At 45.7% G+C, this 25,926-nt stretch overlaps 1 protein-coding gene and 1 long non-coding RNA gene across 2 annotated transcripts; one reads left to right on the forward strand and one right to left on the reverse strand.

Annotated features, from left to right (window-relative positions):
* Positions 1–6,751: 6,751 nt before the first annotated feature.
* On the reverse strand, positions 6,752–12,092 carry RAP2B (RAP2B, member of RAS oncogene family). Its single transcript, XM_062005902.1, has one exon. The coding sequence runs from the start codon at positions 11,901–11,903 to the stop codon at positions 11,352–11,354; it is 552 nt and encodes a 183-aa protein (XP_061861886.1). The 5' UTR covers positions 11,904–12,092; the 3' UTR covers positions 6,752–11,351.
* A 294-nt stretch (positions 12,093–12,386) lies between these two features.
* On the forward strand, positions 12,387–15,303 carry LOC133626477 (uncharacterized). The gene is made up of 3 exons (XR_009819546.1): positions 12,387–12,454; positions 13,332–13,420; positions 15,088–15,303. It is a non-coding gene; the product is annotated as an uncharacterized LOC133626477 (long non-coding RNA).
* The last annotated feature ends 10,623 nt before the right edge of the window (positions 15,304–25,926 follow it).

The raw sequence follows: 25,926 nt of genomic DNA on the forward strand, positions 1-25,926 counted from the left end.
TTAGCCTTAAAAATAATCCCTGCCCTTAAAAAAAAGCTGGAGCCACAACTAAGCATGCACCCTGCTACCTGTTCCGAGGCTGTTACACAAGAGTGACACTCTCTCTCTCCTCCCCTTTGTTAATTTGCCGAGCGTGATGGATCACCGCAAAAGCGCTTTTTGAAGCAAGTGTGTTTAATCTTTCAAAGAGATTGATCTGAAATTGACCCAGTTTCAAGTGAATACAAATTGTAACGGTTTCAAATTGATTCAATGTTGAGCCTACTCAAACGGTATGTTTTACATCTAACCTTTGGATCCCTGGGAGAAACATTTCCATTTGCCTTCAAAGAGTGGAGGGTGGGGCCACCCAAAGGAAATAACGCTTCTCTTGTCAAAGTTTCTACAGTGAACTGCTTGGGCCAGGGCAACACATAAGTTTTGCTTCCTGAAGTACAGAACTGCAATCCTGGATTGTTTTTTCATTTCGGAGATGTGGGTCACACACCCCTGCAGTGACCCAGGCTTCAAGGCTCACAAGGTTCATGTGTTTCTGTACACAGAGAAGGCAGAAGGGCAGGAAGGAAAGGCAAGCTCAGGGCACCTTTGTTCTCCCTCCAGTTCTGACATAGTTCAGGGGCTTATGTAGCTCTTGGCATGTGCTGTAAAATAAAACTAAAAAAAATTAAAAAGAAAGGCTGGCTTCATCTAACTTCTACAGCATGGAGTAGCTGCAGAGATGAGAGCACAGGGTGCAGCCTCAATCTCTGCTCTGAGCTATCACCGGCATTCCTGGGGCTGCTCCTGTTGCTCATCCCTGGGGGCATCGTAAGGCTTGGAAAGCCAAAGCAAGAGCTAGCTCTGCTCTCTGAGGTGCCTGTGAAATCACTGCAGAGTAACTACCCGGTAGAGCGCGTTTGCACAGCCAACAGGCATCACCAGCTAACCAGGGTGTACAAAGTTCAGCATCCAGCATGCACCCAACCCCTGCACCAGTCCAAGGTGGGCTCGGGCCAGCACTGGCAGCATCAGGAACCAGAGTGGCCTGACAGGAGTCTGGGCAGGGCCTGGGAAACCAGAGCCTCAGGGACAGCAGGGGATGGCTTTGTGCACAGAGAGCACACCCAGGGCAGGACAACTATTGCAATGAACCCAAGGTGCTTCTCTTCCTGGCTGGCCACTAGCATGAGTCTCCCACTTGCTTCTGCTTTCCCCCCCATCCCCCCTTCTTTTTATCTTTTCTTATCTTCCAATTGTCATCCAAAGGAATGTTTACTGTCACAGCTGAGGTGTGCCATTGGCCTTGCAAATAAACTCCAGTGCCTCTAAGCCTGTCTCAGTGTCTTTTGGGCAGCTCAGGAAAAAGTGGTGTCCTGTCGTTTTCACAAGAAAAAATGCTGTTGAATGCAAACTGGACATAGGAGAGACCTTGGACCACAGTCGTGCCAGCCTCCCGCCAGCCAGCGGGCACCATCAGGTCACTTAGGTAACACCACAAGGATAGAGGTTGTCTGATGCCTGTGATTTATGAGCATGAACAAACCTTACTGACATGAAAACACAACATACTATAAACTTCCAATCCAATAGGAAAAAAAAAACAACTGTATAAAAAGAAATAAACTATGTAGACCTGTTGCCATTTGAAGATGCCATTCACAACCTCCACAGAGCCAGGATCACTTCCAGGTAAGAATCACCCACAGAGGAGGAGGAAAAAAGAAAATAAAACGTTTATATTGTAGCCATTGTAAACTCCAAGTTAAAGGCACACAGGAAGGCACTTTCTTTTCAGTGAAATTGCAACTTTCCAAAGGGATAAAGACCACACCACTAGGTGCATGTAAAATATTTAACACGTAGACTGCAGTTAAATTCTACTCACGTGGCTTAAAAAAAGGCCCTGATTTCAATAGGGTTACAAAAGAGCAGGGAATTCTGCATACAGACATTTATAGAACTGGACAATAAGTGAAGCTCAGATTCATGACACCGTGACTTCAGTCATGAAGTTAAATCAAAAACTTCTATTGTAGGCAATAAGAATACCCAACACATTCAGAGTGTGTTTGCATCCTGCAATCATACCGTTGTGTCTTCACATTAGTATGCACAAACACACCTGTCAACTGAACTCGTTACCCACCAATTAACTTGTTAACTAAGCACTGAAAGCCCCTCAATGATGATGAGGTAACACAGTGTCCGACAAACCCCCAAAACAAGCTGCAGCCAGACACACAGTGAGCAGTTCCAATCTGTCAGAGTCTGTAAGGAGTCCTGGGATATCTGCCCTTGAACCTGCAGCACTTTGGTCTGGACAGGTTTGGTTTTCATTGCCGTATGACATCGACTACAGAGGTTAGACAAGAGACAGAAGCTTTATTCACAGACAGCACTGACCCCAGACCATTCAGACATGTTTGACAGGTTGCTCTCCCTACATCTGGGAAAAGGCTACACATGTTTCATAACCACACAGACTTTCTGGTTTAGCAATGCTGAGAAATAATTTGTGCTGGGTTGAAAATGCTTGAAAAGAATCGGGGAAACTCTTTTTAGGCACTGACGATGGGCTAAATGAACATATACCTAAGTTTCCATGCTACTGGTCTGATAGTCAGTGAGTGTAGGCAATCCCCAATGTTCCATGCCAAGGGTATGAAAATGTGGATGCTTCCCAAGTCGTGGATACCAGAGATAACTTTGCATGTCTGCATAAATATTTATGCTCAGAAATAGGTAACTTTCACACACACTCCAGAGGCTAAAGGATAGTAATGCTGCAAGTGAATGAAGATCTAAGGCGAACACTAATTCACTCCAAGCTGACCTAGTTCTCCGGTAAATCAGCTTTTTCAGGCTGGTTCTCTGCTGACAGTCCAGGCCTTGGAAATAACTTAAACACACAGTGTTCTCCTTAAACTCGTTTGTCTTGCAAAAATACATGAAGTGCATGGCGTGTTTCTGGAATCTAAGCAGCTTGTGCTACACAGTAATTCAAATGTGAACCTCCTCTCTTTTTTTTCCCCCTTTAATTAAAGGAAAAACCAAAAGACCCAACAGCCAAAGAGAAAGCAAGTCCCACACTAAAGCAAGCCTAGCATTTGAAACAAGAAACCCAGCAGAAAATAAATAGCCAATCTGGAACACGGGAGAGTATCCCAAAAAGAAGGGAAATCAAGGTCTCAAACATTGGAAACTTACTTAATACTTCATAGGCACGCCTTCGTCTTAACTTTGTTAATCAAGTAACCTTAGCAGCAAACTTCCAACACCAGACTAAGGTATGTAATGTTACTGTAGTTCATTCAAGCAATCAAATTCTCTCTGATGTCATCCTTAAATACCTATGGCTCCTGACCACCTTGAGTCACATTGTAACCAGCATCATTACAAAGACGCACAGTTTAAAGCAGGTGTTAGTGATCAGTGGTGTATGGAAGCCATGAAGCCCAGCAGGAACTCAGAACAGCAGTATCATCCTCGGTGGGTAACACACTCGCTGCACAAACTTTATTTGGGCTTTTGAATGTGCTTAGCACCACAGAGGGTGAAAGAAATTACCTTTGTGATGTTTGATACTTGAAACAGATTCAACTCACCTTTTTGGAAGTCCCTCTGGCCCCAGCATGACATGCTGCTTACCTGCCCACACAAACCATGGCTGGCGTTCAGCAAACCTGGCGATGTGTGTCCTGCTGCCAGTCACACACCAGAAACCCAAACCACCATCCTCATGCCAGGTTCCTGTCCCACCCAGCCAGCACTTTACCAGCCCTACCCTGCTACTTCTTGATGATTTAGATTTCACTCCCAAAAGTGCACGAGAGGTGCATTGTTTATTGTGCTGAATCTCGTGGACCATTACGTACAGGAACGCCCCGAACTCCCCTGTTACAGATGTGGGAAATATGGAACATTCCATTTCTGATCACTCACAAGAGTCTAAAGAAGCAGATCTCACTGCTACATCAGGGTGGTGCACAAGGGAAAGAAACTATGGTGCAGTAGAGGAACTTAAACAGAAGTCACAGGAGTCACAGGAGCAGGCTGGAGGCTCTCCCTCCACCTTACAGGAAGCCATTCATTGCTTCTGCTTTCCCAGAACAAACCTATAGCAAACACCTGGCACTGAAGAGCAGGGAGCTGCGTATCTTGTACATACACTTGGTTTCAACTCCAACAATGGATTACACCCCCTCAAGTGTTTAGATGTGAGCTGGCTTTCCATCCCAGGATTCTGATTAGCAATCACTTCTCTACCCCTATGTCGTCTGAGCTCCCTCCTTCCCAAAGCAGCCTACAAGAGGAAGGATGCCAGAGCTCCAAGCGAGCAACAAAGTCATGAAGTCAGCCCATGTCCGACAGAAACGCATGGCAGCAGAAGGATCACACAGTTTTTCTCTCTATAGGCAAAAAAAGGCAATGGCACATGTAGTCCTGCAGCAGCAAAGAGACAGGACAACACCGTCCATCTGAAAGACTGGCTGTTACTCGGAGCAGCAAGAAGTCATCTGTCCATTCAAAAAGTTACATTATGTCATCAGTTTTGAAAACAGAAGGTAGCATCTTTTGATTTGTTGCCTCCCATAAGGCCTTCAGGAAGCAGACACATCTTCACTTCATGCCTACTGTGTCTATCAATCCCCATAACACATAGGTATTTGTAGAGCGAAGTCAAAATAAATACGCAATCATATCTAAACACATCCTCTACCCAGAGATAACCCTCACAACAACAAATACATCTGAGAATATGTAACAAAGCAAGGTCAGTGAAAAATGACAAAGACTGAAATCATTCCAGTACCACACCTCCAACTCAAATAGCTTTCCAGTATCTTTTCTGATATAAGCAGATGCTTGGTTAAACCAAGGCTTCTGCTAGATACTTCACGTTCAAAAACTCACTTCCAATATTTAGGTCTGTCTTAGAGGGAAAAAAAAAAGTCACATACCTCTTAAGTGACAGCATCACTTCTAAATACTTTTGTCCTCAATCCCTCTCTCTCAGTCTTCTTCCTTTATTCATTTGGTGTTGCAGTCACAGAGCCAAATGCTCAGTCAAAAGCAGTTCGCCCACACTGAAATCAACATTCCAACACAACACAGAGTTGGAGAAACTGGGGTGCAGAAATCTCCCAGTGTGTGCTGGAAGCACACTGAATCAGTGCTGAAGCTGGAAACTGGAAGCAGGGCGCAGCTTTGACAGAGGGCTAAGCTAGATACCCCGTGAGAGCTCTGCAAGCCACAAACATCTTGTTCCCTCCTTTTCATTTCTAAATCTATCAAGGATGCAGTAAAATATTCAGAGGCAGCAAAATGCTAAGGAACTTAAATGATCTCTCCTCTCAGGAAAGTATAATGCTTCCCCACCTCAGACTGCTGGAAGGAACACTACTGGTTCTGTAATCTCTTGGCAAGGCCAGAAAATGATACAATCCAAGTTAATTCAATAGTAAATGTATCTTGTTCTTGCACCCTCACAAGGGTATAAACAGTCGTGTGTCTCAGGGACGCTTTTAAAGGTATCACTTCTAACTGCTAAACCACACCAGGCTCCACATCTGATTATCTTGCCTACTAACAGCAGATCAAGTGCAAATATTCTACTGTAGCTCAGTATTTACTGCCTCACATGCAATTCTACCTCCAGACCAGCTTGAATTTGCAAGTATTCATCCCAATTGTTTAAACTGGAAAAAGAGCAATAACACTGCAGAAACAAAGCTTTAGGTGAATATACCCATCAATGAGAAGCTGGTAAGGGAACACTGATAAAAATGTTCTCCTGTACCTTTTTCAGTGCTTGAATCCCACAACTTTGGTTTCAGGAGAGTTTTTCACCCAGAAGTCCATTTACAACCATCCTCAAAACCAGCCATACATCATAAAGCAGGAGGGTCACAGGACTGCATTGAAAGGCAAAGAACTTGGCAGTGTCGTTCTGATCAGTCCATTTGCTGCAGCATTTCTTGCACAATTGCAGTCAGTCAGACAGAAGAGAAACATCTGGGATCTGTCTGTTACCTGGATGTCAGATTCAGTAACTATGTGCTTTTTAGAATGTTCTCTTAAAGAACGTTGTAGAAATAAACAGGGTTCAAATCATTACAGCTGAAGCTACAAGTCAGACATCATTTCCTAAAAATACCTCTCTGTTGAAGATACCAAAACAAAGCTACAGACTCTTGATCATTCAAGTCTCCTCTTTGCCCAAATCTCCAAAAGAGTCGGAGACTGACAAAATAGAGTCATTAGAGAGCATCTGCTTCCAATGTTTAAGACTTATTTGAACAACTTGCTAGCTCTGGTTAACTGACTCCAAATTTTACAGTGTTTTACATAAGATCAAAGGCCTTGTTAAGACGCTGCAGATTAAGTATTTAGGTCCAGTATCTGCTTTATGCACAATATGTCATCTACCAGACCATTATGCTCTAGCATCAACAGCATTAAAGGCAGCCCCTGATGTGTATTGGAGCAGTCACACCCTTCCAAAAGTTTAATATTAGTCACAGGGATATTTCAATGGCTGTTCTGTAAATCTCTGCTCTAGCCCATTATCAGTTGACCAGTTCAGATTTCAGTGGGTGTTTTCTTCAGTGTGACATTGACTGGAGGCAGAACTGAGATCACAGAGGCTGAGATATTCTGTGGTGGGGGCAAGAGCTCCCTCCCATTCCAGCCCCAGTGAAGCGAGAATACACACAGACACACACAAAGACTCGTACTTAGGAAATACATTGAGGTTCTCGATTCCAGACCAACAAACCCATAGTTTACTCAGATTAAAACACAAGACCAAGAAGAAAATCCGAACCCCACACACCCAGCCCCAGCAATGCCCTTTCACTCTGTTTCTCATCACAGTAACTCTCTTGAAGACCTTTAGGTGTTTGAAGCAAAAATCTGTTGTTGAACCAGTCTCACGTGCTCTGCACACACATTTACCAATGGCTGTCAGCTCCAAATAAAGAGTTTGGAAGTTGGGCAGATGTTGGATTCCTACAGAAATGAGACTCTAGAACATGGTGCTGTAACAATGTGACAGGAAGGAGAATCTTTTTGCTACATGCATTTTGCATGAGGCTGCACACACGGTAGGTGCAGGCCAGAAGCTATGAAGATCATTATTTAAAACATTTCAGCTTTGAACACAGCTTCTACAGCAAGTCTCAGTTCTCACCAGGACAAGAATGGGCACTCCAATTGCCAAGGACAGAGTGAAGGTCCACACAGCAGAGCATCCGGGTTGCCTGCTATACAAACCTGTATGAGAGAGTGTCCAACAGCAGCACAGCCCCAGGCATTTTCCATGTACAGTCACGGTCGGTGTCCATTCACAAGAATGGGAGAAGATCCAAGGGAACATACTTGGACAAGGCCCCACTCCCGTTCACATACAATTCTTAAAGAAAACGGAAGTTTCTGCATTTTGTCACTGCTCAAGGAGATGTGATGCTTAACAACACCTGCACGCAATGAGTATCCAAATGAAGAAGTCATAAAGAGCCAGCTGCCCTTTATTTAAAATGCCCTTTGCACAAAACTTGCCGTACATTCTTTTGAGAGAAGCAGAACCGTCAGGAGTCCCACAGCCACAGAATTCAACATCCAGAACCGTAAGCATCAACAAAGCCTGAGCATCGTGTCGAGAAGAACCACACTGGTATTGCAAATGAGGTTGAGAATACTGCACGGTTACAATCACAGAGACTGGGGTTTCAAAGACACGCTGGCTTGCAACAGAACAGGCTTGGATCTTTAAAAATACAATCATTATGTACAGCAAAATATGTGGCCATGTGACCAGCCTTAAACTAAGGCCTTGTTTACACAATTTCTGCACTGACAGGAAGTATTTTGGCTGGGAATGTCATTTTTCCTTCAAGTCAATTAAATATTTGCAGTTCTCACTGTGAAAAGAGCTATATACCACCTTTGTATTGACACGGGTGTAACAAATTCCCACAGGGAAAAGGAATAGAAGAGTACCTTTATATTGATACAACATTTTCCTCAAGTGTAGAAGCTAATATAGCTTTCATTATTCATTCAAGTTAAAGCAGTATGATTTTTTTTTCTATAGACAAGGCCTATGTTTAACAAGCACCAAAACACTTCAGAGCACTTGGAAGATCAGACTACTGAGCTCTACTTTGTGTACTGTCTTCAACAAGTCATAGAGAACATTGAACGTCTAAATACATTCAAAACTCTGGTTAGACCCATGCCATGGTTTCTTAAATCATTCACCGTTTAACAAATACACTTTTTTTGGCAAGAAATAAGAGTGTATCTACAAAAAAACGCTCAGCATAGTCCAGAACTTACTAGGCTACCTTCAGCTGCTCTGCTAGGCTGAGAAAAACTGGACTTTACATGCCGCTGTGTGCCACAAACACCCATTTTTGCTTCATTCCTCAATCACAACACAGGCAGCAGGGAAACAGGAGGCACTAGAAGACACAAAGGATCTGCTATCTGTTGGGGAGAACAGAATAAACACCTGCTTTTATTAAGTGGAACAAGTTGCTTTCAATACACTGATCTAGAGCAAGGCCTGTTGGGTGCTAAGAACTGGATCATCCCACTGAATTTAAGGCAAACATAACCACAGCAATATCTGAGATGGAAGTTTATGGCAGGGTTTTTTTAAAAGAACTTCAGAGACAAAGTTTCCCAAACTGCAGGCGTGGCAGCGGTCAAGTTTTCTTAGTTTCCAATGCAGTACTGTTGTTATAACAAACTCCTATTATCAACTAGCATCATTCCCTGCCCCTCCAACAAGGAAGGCCCAAAGGATTCTAAAGGATTTTTAGACATTTCTGAAAGACAAGCTGCAAAGGGGTTTCCAGCTTTCACTTAAACGGGGCGGTGGCTGGATCAACGTGCCTGTTACTTGAAGGCCCCAAGCAGATCTTGAAGAACAATGACTAGGGCTGTCTTCTCCAACCCTCTTGGTTTTCAACCGTGATCGTGTCAGTCTGACTGATACAATCTGACTGACTGTATTAAACAGGCGCTCACTGTTTTGAGGGATACACTTGAGGCTCAGGAGAAGAGATAAGTTCAACAACAAAGCACACAATCTCTTCCAAATTTTCAGTAGATACTGGGTATTTCTAGAAGTATCCCACCTTCAATGAAACCACAAGATTATCACTGGGATTTCAACACACAGGATCAAGCTAATACTAAACACTGTTCTTCCAGTGGTGAAGTAGAAAGATTTCCTACTTAAAACAGAAGGCACTACCAGACTCATGGTAGAAATAGCAGCAGCTAGTTTTCAGTCAGCCTGATAAAAAACCCCTTTACAGATCATTGCTCAGTTTTTGTTTGCATGCTGTGAGATAATTTCAAGTCATCTTGGGATGAGGGGAGGACATTTTTTTAAAAAACCAAAAGTTGGAGGCTTTGTGTGCTAATCTTTAAAGAAGGGGCTAAGAGGAAGCCAATGGAGTTAAGCAAGCTCCCTAGATCTTCCACATGACAGAAGGTACAGGTCTCCTCCTGCCCTAATCCCTCTGTGAAGCAGGCAAGAAATAATGGTCTGATGCATAATTTTAAAGAGTTATCATGCAATGAGAGGAAAAGCTTACATTTTATAAACAACCAACCTTTAGAATTTTACCCCAATAAGCCCTGATGCTCCCAGCAAAGAGTAAGGACCTAATCTCACAAGGCCTTTTGCATGAAAGCCACATTACCTGCCTAAAGCTGCCTACTGAACACAGCATTCCACTCGCATGCTGGCATCACACAGGGTCAGGATCTAAACACAAATTAAAAACTCTATTAAAAATCACTAAAGATAGCCAAAATAGCAGTCTGGTGGTTTGTCTTGGTTTTTTTTTTTCTGTTAAACCACTGTTCTTAGCTAAATCAACACATTCCCCCCATGCCTTTCACCTCTATGAAGATACAGACCAGGACTGACAGTCTAAGTGAACGTTAGTGTTTCACATAATACATAAAAGCGCACAAAGTGGTTTTCTAAAAAACAGCATTTTGTATTAAAATTCTTAAAATGGACAGACACTCTCAAATGCATGTCTGGAATTAAGATGACAGTTGTTAGAATTTTCTTGGTACATCAAAACAATGAGATTTCCTTCTTTGCTGGCTGGAGGTACAACCCCACAACAAAACTAAAGAGCAAAAAAACCAACCATAAAGGTAAAAACCCACCCCCTCAAAATCCCAAAAGGCTAAATTCTTGTAAATTTGAAGTAAATGAAGCCCAAACTTGCAAGACGTGGAAATTACTGTTAAAAGGCTCAGATGGAAGTAAGAAGTAAATTCCACTAACAATAGGCCCTTTTGTCCTGGCTTGTTCGGTATGATTACTGCAAGGAAACTGTTAAGTAGTTTTTGGAGTAGTAGATAATGGGATTCTGTGGAGCTTTCACAGGTTGGCACCGGCTGGAACAGCTGAGTTTTGAAGGCACTCTATGGACACAGGGCTGCTGTTGGCCCTGCATCACCGGTAGGAAGTCTTTGCACTTTAGAGAGCTAGTCATCAAAATCAGTTATTGCCAACCCAAAAAAGAAAAACCCTCGGAACCAAAAATGAAAACCACATCACCGCTCCCACCCGCCAAAGCAAAACTGAAACAAAACCGAAATCACACACACACACGCACACCTACAAAATTGTGCAGATTTGTAACATTTTCACAGCTGATTAAAAGAAAAAAAAAACAAACCAACAAACCAAACAACAATCATGATATGCCCAACACGCTACCACTCTCCTGCAAACTCCCATCCGATACAGCAGGTAAACAAAATAGAGAATGGTTTCACGAGTCCTCAGCAGCCGCTCCGCGGCCCCCGCGCTGCCCTGGCACCAGTGGTGAAGCGAGTCCCAGTCCCGGCGGGGCCCGGCGCGGCCGCCTCGCTTTGCATAGAGATGCCGGGGCCGGCAGCGGGCGCCCCGCGCGTGCCCCCGGCGCGGGGGGCGGAGCGGGGGGGGTTCGGAGGGGCGGGGGGGGGGTGTCCTCGCCGCCGGGTCTCCTCGCGCCGGTCCCGGGCGGGCTGCGCTGCTCTCGGCGCGCGGGGCCGGTTCCGCGCCGCCGCTTCTTCCTCCTCCCCGCGCCCGCGGCAGCCCGCGGCACACACTGACAGGAAATACGACCGAGACTGGACGAAACGTACATGCCGAAAAAAGCCACATTTCCAACACGGTTTTTTTCCCCACCCCCCGGGTTTTGGCGTGTGTAGAGGGGTTTGTTTTCGGCGGCTGCCGAAGACAGCGCCCGCCCCGCGGCTTGCGCCGGCCGGGGCGCCGAGCCGCTCCCGCCTCCTCTCCCCGCCGCTCCCGCCGTGTCCCCGCAGACAGCCCCGGGCCGCCGCCGCCCTCAGAGGATGGCGCAGGAGGAGCAGCACTGCTCGTCCCCGTTGGGCTGAGAGGCGTAGTTCATCTGCCTGACGATCTCCGCGAAGAGCTCGTCCACCGAGGCTTTGTTTTTGGCCGAGGTCTCCATGAAGGGGCAGCTCCACTCCTCGGCCAGGGCTTTGCCCTCCCCGAAGGAGACCTCCCGCTCGCCCTCCAGGTCCACCTTGTTGCCCACCAGGATCATGGGCACCCTCTCGTACCTCTTCACCCGGATGATCTGGTCCCGCATGGGCTTGATGTCCTGGAAGCTCTGCTGGTTCACCAGGCTGTAGACCAGGATAAAGCCCTGCCCGTTCTTGATGTAGAGGTCCCGCATGGAGGCGAACTGCTCCGTGCCCGCCGTGTCCAGGATCTCCAGCACCGACGGCGAGGAGTCCACCTCGATCTCCTTGCGGTAGAAGTCCTCGATGGTGGGGTCATACTTCTCGATGAAGGAGCCCGTCACGAACTGGACAGTGAGGGCGGATTTGCCCACGCCGCCTGAGCCCAGCACCACCACCTTGTACTCCCGCATGGCTCCCGGCGCGCCGCCTCCCTCGCCTCCCGCTCGGGGCTGCCGCTTCCCTCCCGCCCTCACGGCGGGCGGAGAGAGCGAGGGGCGGAGGGAGAGAGGGAGGGAGGGAGAGCGGAGGGAGGGGCGCGCACGCCCCGCCGGGCGCTCACTGGAGCCGCGAGGCGCGAGGCGGGGCGGGGACGGCGTGGCCGCGCCTCACGGAGCCGGGCGGCGCCAGCTCCGGCGCCCGGCAGCGCCGCGCCTCGGGGGAGAAGATGCGGTCGCTGCCGCCGCCGAGGAAGCGAAGCGGGAGGAAAACTGCGCTCCCGGCGCCGCGGCGGACGGCGCTGCCGCGGCCCATGGCGCCCACGGCCCGCTCCGGCCCATTGGCTCCGGCCCGCCGCCCCCCGCCCCCATTGGCTTCCCGGCGGCGGCGTGCGCAGCGCCCCGCCCCGCCCCGCGCGTCAGGCGGCGCCGCCCGCCGTGTCCCTCCGCCGCCCCCTCAGGGAGCGCGTGCGGCGCCCGGGCCGCTGCGGGCTGCCCTCAGGAGCGGGGCGGGTCTGCGGCTGCCGGTAGGCGAGAGGCGGGGTCCCGTGCCCGGCACGGGAAAAGGGCGGCGGGACCGGCAGTCTCAGGTTTTCATGCCCGTTATCGGAGCCGGCACGGCCCGGTTATCTCCTCAGCGTGGGCCCTCCTGCCCTATCGGCCCTCGGCAGGGGGTGAGGCGCCCCTCGCAGCCGGCGCCAAGTCGCGGGAGGGTCCCCGGGCAGCCCCAGCGCCTCCGCCTAGCTGGCTCCGGAGCGTGGAAGTACCCGCTCCCCACTGGGGAAAGCCGAGCATAGTGGGAAGGGCTCCTTCTCCCCCGCCGGGGCTCTGCGGGAGAAGCGCCTGGAGCCACCCCAGCTGGGGCAGCCCCTGAGCTGGGAGGCCATGGCGGCCATCAGCAGCTCCTGAGGGCCCCTTTCCAGGACACCCCAGCATCTCTGTTCTCCCCATCGGGACCGGCTGATATTTCACGCTCAAGATGTGGCAACTGCCAGATGTGGATGCTGTTTGCGCTTCATGTCCCATTAACAGGGGTTTAACCTGGTGGGGTTGAGTCACGGAGACTGGCTTTTTGCCATTGTTTGTAGAAGTTGTTCCTTGGACTTTCTACCAATCAGACACTCCTTTCAAGAAAATATCATAGGTTATTTTGGCACCCTACAGTCTTTGCTTTCATATCCTACCCAAATCTTCCCTGTTCTCAGTATTTATTCAAGTAGCTGTGGCATGTAGGGCCTTTCTACCACACCTTCTTGTTCATGAACCTAACTTAAACAGAGTACTTGAGGAAACAGGCCACGGTAGGCAAAGTCAAAAGCATTTGAAATAAGCTTTGTGAGCAGCATTGTGTTGTTACTGAACACTTTTCACAGAGACTAAATTCTACTTACATTCTTTTTCCAGCATTCACGGTGGGGACTTGCTGTGTTGGATCCAGCTGGACTGCACCCCTGCGGCCATCTGGCAAATGCTACATTTCCACTGGTCCTCTGGTGAGTACCACCATCTCTGGTAACCTCCCGTCTTCAGGAGCTTAAACTGAACCCGTCTGCCATTACTTGAGTGAGTTTTTGCAAATGAAATGTCTCCTGATGAGTATAAAAGTTGTGTTCTGCCAACTCTGCTTTGGAGTGGGCCATAGTTTAAACAACTTTTTTTAATACATGGTGTATCTGAAACCCAGCAGCCTCTGTATTCATCTGGCAGGTGCAGTCATGCCCTGCCGCTGTGGGCTACTGGGCTGCCAGGCCTCCACCTGGTTTCTCCCAGGTGCACAGTCTTCTAACTCACCTGCAAAATTTATCAGCTGCAGGCTGCTCCTGAGCTAGGTGGAGGTGATGTACAGATCAACTGTGAGATTGATTGGGTCTTTTATCTTGCATCAAATCCCAAGGGCTAGGCTTTGGCTGTGTCCCTTTCCTAGACTCTGCCTGCTAACCATGTTACCCTTAACTTATCACAAACCTGTAGGCCAGTTTTTTTCCAGAGCGGTACCACACTTCTTTAAAAAAGTGAGAAAGCCTGAATGAGTGTAAGCCTCCTGTTCCGCCTGGCAGTGACTGCTCAGCTCATGCAGAGGCATGCAGAGATGTTGGTTTTGGAAACAAAATAACCGAGCTCACTAGGCTTTTAAGTCTTTTCCCCACCTCTTCCTGTTTCTCTGCTCTGTCCCTCTGAATCCTGCTCCTAGCACTCCAAGACAGGGCAAGCACTTCCCACCCTTGTGTAGACCAGCCATACTGCCACCAGAGAGCAAGTGCTTGCAGAGCTGTCTTTGAAATAGCTACAGAAATTGGTTGAAAGGCTACAGTATTGCTGCAGAAACGTTCAATTTTCTTGTTGTGCTGACACCCATTGCTTACACTGCTTTAAGGTTTTGGGTGCACTGTGGGCTTGCTTCCTTTCACCACCTCTATAACAGCAAACCCACTCTCAATTATTTCTCTTGCACTTTCCCCTAACATGGCAGCTGCTGATAAGACCAAACAGTTGTCATGTTTGTCATCTCACTTCCTAATGCGTAAAACTTTCCCTGGATATAATAGAGATATGTTACAGTTCACTTAAGTTTTAATTACTTAACTGGTTCACACTCCAATATAAACAATTAAACTGAGAAGATTCAGAGTTGTTTGGGGAAGAGATACCCTTCTGGCACTCCCACACTCTTACTATGTGACACTAACATTAGCAGTAAACCTTCAGGTAAAAGGAGAATACTAAACTAAAGCGATTAAATAAGCCCAAGGAGTTTACAGAATTGCACCAACTGTTTTTTGGCATTGAACAAATCTGGAGAAGCTTTCCAATGTTTGTTCATTTTGGGTATCAGAAATTCAGCCAGATTTATGGGCCTTAATTAGATTTTAATTAAAGAATGATTTAGGTTGGTTTGGTTTTGGTGGGGGTCAAGGAAGGAGGAGCTGACCACCTGAGCACAAAAACTGGAGTATTTGCATATTAAAATGTTTGCAAGTTTTAATAACTACTTGATAAATGACATTTTCAGATTTTCTGTGAATATTTGACTAATAAAACTTCTTCTCCTCTTTAATAGCAAGTGTGTGTTTGGTTATTTTTATGGCAATAGTGTCTGATAATAATGGCAGTGAGTGTCAACATCTGTCTCTTGTTCTGAAACAATGACTTCACTTTTCAGCACCAGGCAAGAGGGAGGCTCAGGCCTGAGCCCGAAAAAATTGCTGGCAAGCTTTAGCCAAAAATCATCAACACAGTTTTCCATGGTGGGTATAAACTTATCTTAGTGCAAGGAATGGACTACTTTTGAAAATCTGTCCACGCCCTGACGATGGTGGGTTGAAGATTCTGCCCTGCTGTCTTTACCTGTACATCATCCTTGCTTTTTCCCATACCAGTGACCCTAAATACTGATCAGAAATATATTGCTGTAATAAAGCATTCTGCTCTCATGCTCTGCTCAGAAAGCTGTGCAGAAAGGTCAATGTTTTTGTGTCCAGGTGATGTGGCTGTTTATGAAAGTGCATTTGTTTTCCTACATTGCACCTGACAGAAGATCCATATTTAAGAGAGAAAAGACCTTTCAAAATTCTTCTTCAAAAATAATCTGACATTTCAGCAGTATTTAAATGTAATAATTAACTTGTCTGCACATTGAGTTGTTCTTGATAATTCTACATGTGAATACATAGCTGAAACAAGACTGCCTAATATCTGTTTATCTTAATCCAGTGGTATTAGGCATTCTTACTCTAGAATCAAGATGTCTACAGATGGAGTCAAATGAGATAGTCACTTAGGGTAATTCCATGGGTAGACTACTTTTATTATAAGTGAAACTGTTCCAGCTGCTCAACACCCAGATGATCAGAGGGAAACTGATAAGACAAATTGCTAAGTGACTCAGGCCAAGGGTGCTGTTTTCTACTGTAATTGGATATGTTTGTGGTGGTAGGAGCTGGCTTCTGCCCTGGCTCAACCAGCTGAACAGTCTCCCCTGTGCCAGCCGCTTCTGGAGTCGGAACTGGTTTATGCAGAGTCATCCTTTTCCTGCCTGGCTGCATTAGCGAGTCTAGTGGGCATGTCCTTGGGAAATTCAGCTTCACTGGGACTTTCCTCTGCAAAAAGATTCTCAAATGCAGGATAAACAAGTGTTTCAAGAAATAATGGCAGCTGCTGGTGGGTGTAAATAATGAAATAAATAAATGACACATACAAATAACAAAAAGTTTATCAAATTTCCATCAAAAGTCCCACTGGAGATCTCATCACAACTGAAAAAAATGCCTGTGTTGACAGAACTCATTACATATTATCTGACTTGAGTTGGTGTAGTATATTTCTTTATAAAGAATGTATTCAATGGTATGTGTTTATCCCACTCATACCTGGGATGTTTACAGTTGAAATATGTATAATTATCAAAATTAGGTCTCTTTCTCTGCTCTTTATTAGTTATCTCTACCCATTTCCATTTAGCACAGTAGCAGTTTACATAAAAGGTGATCAAGATTAGGATTTTAGGTAAGCATACGAAACAAAGAGAACACTTAGGTGTTACTAAGTGCAGCAGTCAGGCTGTGTGTAGGTGTAGTGAAACAGCTCTTGGAGCCATGAATGTGATCTTGATAACACTTGCATAGAAACAGTGCTATTGTATGTTAATGACAATGGTATAATCAGCATGGGGTGAAACCGGTGACTAATTCAAACAATAAACTTCCTGTCTGCGGCAAAAGCCCCTCAGTAGAAGAATGCATCTGTTTCATTGACCCGTGTCATTGTATCACACTGCAGCTTTAACTGCTGGCAGGAAGTTGGAATATGGAGAATTTTCACTCTTTAATTTGTCTAATTTTTCCATCTCCTGGCCAGAAGCAAAAAGATTCAGCTGACAAAGTCTTATGTCAAATGGCAGGGAGGAATGAATATTTTCAACTGCGATCTTATCGTGTTTCGTAAGTGAGATGAGAGATTTCCAGAAGTCTTGAAGAAGCAGAAAGTTATGTTTGCAGGTCACCGGGTTACAGCCTTTTCTTCCACATAAGGAATCACTGTAACAGTCAGCCTTTGGTCTCAGACTGGTGGTGTAAAGTTGTGGTTGTAAGCAGTGGTACTTTTTAAAGTCTGGGGATTTTTCTCCAGCTAATATTGAGAGAAACATGTTATAATTTAAAAAAGAGGGGGGAAAAAAACCAGTTCATCTATGGAAGGAAATCTGCAGAGAAAACCAGAGTTGTATTCCATTCCTTTTTCATTGCCTGTAATTCCTGTGAATATTAGAGTGATAGATGAGTCCAACAAACCAGTGAGTCCATAGCCATTAAGTGGGTAATATGCAACTGGTGTAAAGAAGCGGCCTGTAGGTGGGAGGGACAAGAGAACCTCTTTCCCCTCTGTACCAGAACAAGAAAAATAGAAACATTTATTCCATTCATTAACAACAACAACAACAACAAAGTCATTTAGCACAGTGAAAACATAGGAAAGGTTTTAATTTTCAGGACTGTTTGTAGTTTTCAATAGACAGTGTGGAATTTTCCCCTAGAATGTAATTGAATCTGAACATCTATCTGTGGAACAGTGTCTTGTGGTACATTTTGATTCACCCTAATGGCAAGTGAGAAATGAAGAGCTGCTAGTGCTTGCTCTCTTCTGCTTCAAATCACCGTGGCACATCTGCCGAGGCAAATTCCATTTCCTGGCATTATTTCTCTTACTGCATTTTAAAAGCAGCGTGGACAATACATCCACTTCTGGATCCAGATGGAGCACCTGATGGTTGTGTCATCCCTAGCTGAATGTTTCTACATCCTCAGTTTGCCCTGCATGGTGAGCTGCATGACAGCTCCCGAGGCTGCTTGCGTGCAGAGGGAGCCAGGCTGGCCCTAAAGCCCTTTGGCAGCCAAAGCTGAGAGAGCTGACCTTGCACCCAACAGCAGAGAGGTTGACCACAGCTTCCTTTTTTTTGACAGCTTTCTTATATCCTCTAGTGTAGATTCAGTTGTAAGAAGAATGGAGGAAGCTGGGCCTTAAATCACCGTAGGTGTTTGCAAAGTGAATGTGTTTATACCCAAAGTTGTCTTTTTTGCCACTTGATTACTAGGTGTTGTGAACATTTACATTGGCTACAAAGGGGACATGCCAAGTTAGGAATGTTGATTTCAACAAACCAAGTTGAGTTATGGAAAAACTGCACTTATTCAACCTCCAGGGTTGTATACACATTTGTACATTTGTATAAATGCTCATTTTACCTGCCAGATCAATGCAGGTTTGCTGACTGACTCATTAGTCTCTGCCCCGTGTTACCATATTTTATCCTGTAGGCTCCTGAGCCAAATCAGTTCATGCTGAAGGATATTGAAAATAGCAATTCTCTGATGGCAATGCCTGTAAAAGGCAAGCTGCAGTTCATGTCTCCGTGTTTAAAAAGGATCACACAGCAATTAATGAGCAGCCAAAACTTTAAAACCAAGTAAACACACAGAGGAACCATCAAGGCCTTTTGCCTGCTTTTGGTTTTGTATTTATTGTAAGAACTGTGCAAGAGAAAGTTGCCACACAAGCATGTTTTGCTCTCCGTACAAATCTATCTCCACGTGAGTTTTTTGGGGATGATGAGATTACTAGACCTACAGAAGCTCACTAAAATGCACTCCTTTCTAGACATTTGGCCCACATACCTACAATATTTTACAATAGGGCCCTCCAGGGAGCTGAGCATCTCTCATAGGCAGGCAAGCCATGGATCCCTCAGCCTCACCCTGCTTCAGTCCTTCAGACTGCAAGAGAAAAGAAATGAAACTTGACAAGAGGAACTGCCTGCTCAATTGAGCTTTATTTTGTAATACATAGGCAGACTGCAAGGTCAGCAAATCTCTGCAAGCTATGTGGCCATATGGGCAGTGGCAGTTTATGAAACAGCCGTGCCAGATTTGGCAGCCTTGATGATGACCACATGGCGGGTCAGTGAAAACTACTTTGGAGCCAGTTGTATAATTTCACTCTTCAGTTGTTTGAGAAGAATGTGTAAGGCAAGGTTTTAGGAAGGATGGTGTCATTTCAGCTCTGAAACTTACGTGGTTCTTTCTATGTCACGGGCACTCCTGATGTGACCAGCAGTTCTTTTGCCACAGGTCACTGAAAACATTTGAGTTTAAATATTGATCATTATTCTTTATGTGTGTGCAGACTTGTATTTGAGTATTTTGAAGTAATTTCAGGGTAAACATATCAACAAAAAGAGATAAGGTGAAAGAAACATCACCAAGGGAGTCAGTCTCAGACTGACATGAGTTATTGGCACCCTCAGTAGCCTTCAAATCCTTTGAAGGCCTCTGCTTTAACAAAATGCCACATTTTATGATTGTTTTAAAAGGGCTGCTGCTTGTAGCTTAGTTGTTTCTGGCAGGCCAAGGTTGGTGGGATCCTCGTGGCTGACCACTGATTGTGTCACCAGCCTGAGCACTGTTTCATGCCTCAGGCCTTCAGCTGCTGGGCCAGATTGAGGTGAGTCTGGGAGCCTCTTGCAACACCTGGCCTCTGCAGATAACCCCACCCTGCGTGACTTGGGGAGGAGTCCCAGCGCAAACAGCCTCCTTTGTATTGGCAGATGACCTCATGAGAACAAGCAGATAAGACAAAATGATGTTGATGCTGCTTGATCTGTAAGCCCTGTTCCATATTGTCAGCCAGGGCAGTAAGGAATGCTGATGTGACCACAAGCCCTTGGAGAATTTGTCTGAAGGCTGCCCTGTCAGGACACTGCCTGCTCCCTTAGGGCTTCATCCCCCATGCAGCTTGCAGCAGGCAGGCTCCTTGACCCCCTGGGGAAGCCCACAGCTCTGGGCTTTCTGTAGGGCTTTCAGCATGCCATGGCCCATAGCAGCAACAGCAGATATAAAATATAATCACGCACTGAATATAGATGTATTTCTGTTTCTGTATGCTTTGTCATAAGCAGATACTGCAGCAGAACCAACAGCAGTTTATCAGAATAACTGCCTCCATCAGTGACATTGTGCTGTTCAAAGAGCACCAGTAAAACACACCCCAAAGTAGTCCTGTCATGTGAAAAAAATAGTCTGGAAAGACCAGACCAAAAATTACTTCAAATGTGATCGATTCTGTTTGTAATTCATCATTTAGCAATGGGGAGGGAGCTGCAGTAGGCTCACAGGGACAGATCCCACAGTTCTTTGTCAAGTGGATTGTGACTTGCCTGACTATTGTATCTGAATGGAAGTAGAATAACGTGGTATCAGGAGCCAATCCATAGTAAATGGCAAAAGCCCACAAGCCACTTTATTTACAAGAAGTATATTCCCCAGGATGGAATTGAATTCTACTTGGCTGTCCTACTTGCAAACTGCAAACAAGTTACCTGACCCTAGGATCTATTCCAATTAATCTTGCTAATGCTTCTGTTCATTTTTGGCCAGTTCTTAATTGCTCAGGACAAGGTGAACTTTGAGGATTTCCTAAAACCCATGACAGAGATGTGGCACTGCAACAGCATAAGCCAAACAGAATGTCAGGATGGACGGAGACGTTTCATTTCCGTCTGTACTTCAGCGTTTTTGCTTGGTTTCGCCCTGTGAGTGATGCCTGCAGGCTACTTCACCCTGGGAGCAGATTCTTTTTGTGCAATGGTAAACTAAAATTGAGAGCTTAGATGCACCACTAAAGATGGCATATAAGGCCCAAATGTTTGTCAGTTACCCACTTTATCAACACCGATTACAATTCCAATTCTGTTCTTCAGAATGCTGACAACCAACTTGAGAGCATCAGCAAACTTTGCACTGGGAGCTGTGGTGTTGAGGACATGCATGCAAACACAAATGGCTCTGCAGAGCTTTTGGTGTGTCATCCAGTTTTATGGCAGACTATTGGTAATTACTCTGAATATAGAACAATAATATATCAGCATTGTTTTCTTACTGGAAACAGGAGTTGTGGGAATGGCTTTTCTACAGTCAGACTCACAGAAGCAGGTTCTGAAGAGGCTGTTATCTTCCAGGTGCTTTCACAGACTGTTTAATGAAGCGTTGTAGCACACAGCCAGGTACGCTGCCACGGAGCCGACTGACTCATGTAAATACCCATCTGAGAGTCAGCTTTGGTTTCATCGTTACATAGTGCCTCCCTATCTGTCTTTGTACAGTAGGCAACATATTTCATAGTTTACATCAGACTGAATCCTTCTGCAAACATAAACAAATAGGTTCATGAGAACAGGAAGGTGCACTCCCTGTGACATTTGTGGCTGCAGTGACAAATAGTCTTTTATTGCTCATTTTTTTTTTAAAACTAAACCATCCAGCACTGCAGCATGTAGCAGCTAAAGCAAGAACAGTTTGGGTTCTGCACAGCCTGAAGAAGTGTTTGGAGGAGGGTTTGGGATCTCGTGGTTGCTGGGATCTGGAAGGAACATGCCAGCTCTCTGTGTCATGAGCCCATTCTTCACCGTCACTGCTTAAAATAAGGATTTTAAAGCTCCTTCTAGTCTTCCTAAAGAAAGGTTCTCATATGAAAAGACTTCTCTCAGCCAGGAAGAACTGCTGTGGCAGGATGGCATAAAAAGGGTAAAAAAAACCATTGCCATGTAGTTTTACTGTCACTTAACTGGAGGCAGCAGTGCCTGTGACTCTCCCTCTGTGCAGGGAGAGGAGCTGATCTGGCTGTCCCAGCATGAGCTCCCAACTGCCTGGCTTGGTAAGGACTGGCAGCAGAAGGACAAAGGCTTTTAGGGTGTGCAGTTAGCAGCATTTAGCAAGTGTGGGTTGTATTTGCTCCCTGTCAGATCCTGCAATGCAGTACTTGGGCGCTGTGGTTGACAGCCTGTAAATGCCACCCTGAAAGCATGAGCCATGCCTCCCATGGAGGGCTGAGAGCCATTTCTGGGGCTCCGGGGCATTGAAGGAAGGGGAGAACACGTACTGCCTGGGAGATTTTATAAGGTGTGGTGCTGACTCAGGTGAGCTTCAGCCAAATCTTGTGATTTTCCTGACCAACAAACAGAATTAAGCAGTAACAACTGACTCCCAGGACTCCAACAGCACAAGGTGACTGTGCTGTACCATGTAAGATCACCTCGGAAGGCAGACACAGCTTGGAGCTGTAGGGGTTGGGAAGCACTGCAGCAGTGCAGTTAGCTCCTCCTGCAGTAACCAGCACGGGGAGAGTCTCAGCACAGATAAACACGTGCCCTGTGGCTTTGGGTAGCACAGGAAGATCTGCCTCGGCTCTTGGCATATACTTATCAGGCTCAGTCATGAAAAGATTGGCATCTACCGATAAATTGATTGCATTTAAACTAGGCCTGCTTCCCACTAGCATTGATGAAGGGGATTACCAGGTGCTGTTACAAAATCAGCTCGCCCTACCAGAGGCACAGTGCAGAGGGCCAGAGCTGCAGCAGCAGGCAGGAGCTGTGCAGAGGCTGTGCTGCATGGCGTGAGGAGAGCATGGGGTGCTTCCCCCCACCCTTGGTCATGCCCTGTGGCTAACGCCACAGTCACTGCTGCCTCCACACAGCCTGGTGCTCTCTGGATGCAAAGACCTGGCTCTCCTTTTAGCTACATTTGTGGGAAATGACAGAAGTTGGGGAAAATTCTTTACATGTTCTTTGCCACTTGAATACCTGTAGAGAGCAGTCACCACCAGGAAAGACAAAACTAGGTTTGCTATTTTAGTGACAAACATCACAGATCTGAATGGGTAAAAAAATGCTTTCCAAGTGACAAATTCATTAAAAGCTAATGCTCCTCTTTTGTATGTAACACAGCCATTTACTCCCATCATCAGTAGAATCCATACAGAAGCTATAATTACAAGTAATTAACTTTTCTCTTTCGTTTTAAAAAAACCCACCAAAACCAACCAAATACTTAAACCCCTGTAATCTCAGAAAAATGAGCTGCATTGGGACAGCTGAATGAGGAGGCAAAGTCATCATCTGTTCTTGGTAATGAATGTGCTCCACAGAAAATAGACCCTGGGTTTTGCTTCACTTGGAAAAGAGCAGAGGCTCCAAGCAGCAATATGCAGGATACCATGACCTTCAATGCCATGTAGTGACTGTAACTGTTTGGGCTGTTTCATAGTCACACTTAGAATGCAGGAGGCACTTGAGAAGCCACACTGTGAGATCTGCTGGTGCTGTAGGACAGCACTACCAGTGGGGTCGTGCTTTCCTGTTCCATCTAAGAGAAAGGCTGGGGCTCCAGCACAAGGGGACTTGTCTGAAGGCAACGTTTACTCAGGTAAGGCATTTTAAAATAGAAGTAGGGTCATGGCTGTAAAAATGCTCTCAAATGCCAATCACCACAGGGACAAAGGTCATTTGGTTGTTTTAGTGGTATGGACTGTACTTAGACTTAATATGTTAAGGGAATTGATCATAGTTCCTGGAGAGAGCAAATCTGCAGGCTCTGAGGTTTCCTGTGGATTCAGACACCTTTTTCACTGATCTGTGCAAAGAAATGGATGAAAATAAATGCCACGCTTTCAATGCAGGTGTTTTTGTAAACAGAACTAAAGAGCACACAAAGATGAAGAATGAAAGTTTGCAATGATAGTGATCCTTAACTTCATGGGCAAACCCAAATCTGTGTTTGATCCTCAGGGCTGTGAGATCTGCTAAGATTCCAGTTACAGAGATCCAATGGTATTCTTAAGCCATAAGATAGACAGAGGGATAAAGCCCCACTGTCATTTACACAGTACATTCACAACATGAAGTAAACCTTGTCTTGCCTTAGGAGAACTGTTGCCTTCATGCTTCCCTGTCTCATCATGTGTCCACCCTTGCTCAGTTAAATCCAGATGAGACTGCCTGGCTCTCAGGACAGAGATGTCCTTTTGCAGATGCCTGTCTGTGTGCAGGTGTGGGCACACACACATACCACACCCACCTACAGTGCCGGTTGGGGTGAGCTCCAGACTCTTGAGGCCTCTCCTGTGGTCTATTGAATGGAAAGTGCCCAAAGGCATGCAGGAGGAGGCAAGAGACCCTGAAGTTTCACTTAGAAAAGCTCACCTATTGCTCTACAGCTAAATGCCCAAAGTATAGCCTTTCCACTGCAAAGGAATTTGTGTTATATTTCTAAGTGCTGTCTGTATGAAGGAGTCACCTGAAGCGACCCTCAGTTAACAGCATACTGAGCCTTCCACTTGTTTCACTCACCCTTGCCAGCCCCAAAGCCCCCAGGCAGCCCATGCTCAGCCCATGGTTGGCCTGTCAGTCAGAATGCAGCAGTGGCACAAACCATATAGTCATTACCTGGGGGTGGTGGGTAGTGGTTTGGGGATGAAGAGGGTTTCTTGAAGCTTCTCCTATGCACAAGCTCAAATATGAAAGAACAGGCTGCGAGTAAAAACCACCTGAAACCCTAAAGAAACCTCCAATAAACCACAGTGTTATCTCTCCGCTGTAGCTGTACTGTGAGTCTACAAATAGACAGGCTGTGTTCTTACTACAGTTGCTTCAGTTTTAAAATAACATATTGGTAGCAAAAGTAACATTTCAAAGTCAAGTTTAGTGGAGACAAAGACCAAACCATCGTTCCTACTCCTACTTACCGTATGTAAGACGCCATGGAGTGTTTCAGCTGTGCCAAAACTGAGCTCAGAGCACAATGAAATTCTGTAAATACTACTTAAGCATTGACAGTATTTAAACATTTCACACACGGAGCCTGGTGTAAGTGTACTTTTTCAGCACTAGGAAATCTATTGCTTAGTTAGTGTTTTATGTCAGATTGCATATGTAAAGCGCTATATAAATGCCAAGCACAATTCAATTGTCAGTATCTGAACATAAATTAGGTTTCACACAGGGTCTGGGATAAGAAATTCCATAGCATTTCACAAAATGGCTTATGCATTCCCAGTGATTTTACATAAAGTCTATTCACAGTGTCCATTGACTGGAAATAATATATGTGATTCTTTTAGTTGAGCTGCTTAATTCAGCAGCTAACCACTGTAGTTTCATAGTTCATAGATGAGAATTTAAGAGAGCAGCTGAGGCATACATTAGAATTTGATTAATGACAAAGGGAGCGTTTCAGAAGACAGAGCACACACTGTCCACTTAGCTCACGGAATGAAACAAAATGTCAAAGTGGCCACTGCCAGTGGAGTAGTAAAATGAGAGCTGGTCCTGCCCTGCCCCGAGTGCAGCCGGGCTGGTGCAGAGGGAAGGCACGGGGAGGTGTGAGACACACCAGTGCTTGCAGGGTCCTGCCCAGTTCCAACTGCTGGCAGTCATTCTTTTTTGACATTCAGTCAAAATAAGACAGTGTTTGCAGCTCCTGCTCTTGTATTTCTTTCCAACTTTTGATGGTATCGGAGTTTTTAGGTACTAACACCACACTCTTTGTGCATGCAAAATAACAGCAGAGAAACAGGTGAGCCTAGCAAGAAGCAAGTTTGCATGGTGCGGTGTAACATAGTCAGTTACAGCCCTAGCACAGCAATTGCTGATGAAAAACAGGTGATTGGGATCTAACAATTTTGTAGTAGAGCCTAGAACTGATTCATGCAGAAGTTTCTAACAGCAGAGTGTTTATCTCTGCTGTTGTTCTATGAAATGGTGTTAGTGTTCACTCAAGTAACAAAATACTTGTTTAAGTTACCTTTTTTTTCCTCTGTACTGTCTCACTTGGTTGCAACACTCAGGGACGTTTGCTCGCGAGATGACAGTTTGAGCTCATGGAGGAAATCACTACTGTCAACAGAGTAACAGAATGAGCTCTCCTCATCCATTGCTTTGGACAAAATCCATGAGATTTCACTCAGAGAGCTGTAAAACTAGACCCAAGAACTCCTGGTACTAGTTATTTCCTGAAGAATGTATTTTCTCTTTATGCTTCTTGAGGGCAGATCCCCTGCAGATCTCCCAAAGCTACGGGGAAGTCTGGTCAGATGCCACTGCCTGAGTGAAACCTCAACTCTCATCACCAATTTGCCTGGAGAGAATGCAAAGTCAGAACCCAGGCCAGTGGAGGAT

The sequence above is a fragment of the Colius striatus genome, chromosome 12 (genome assembly GCF_028858725.1).
Source record: "Colius striatus isolate bColStr4 chromosome 12, bColStr4.1.hap1, whole genome shotgun sequence".
Lineage (NCBI taxonomy): Eukaryota > Metazoa > Chordata > Aves > Coliiformes > Coliidae > Colius > Colius striatus.

What these genes read in the sequence shown, in the direction of transcription:
- RAP2B (XM_062005902.1), bottom strand. Translation starts at nt 11,903, where the DNA reads ATGCGGGAGTACAAGGTGGTGGTGCTGGGCTCAGGCGGCGTGGGCAAA.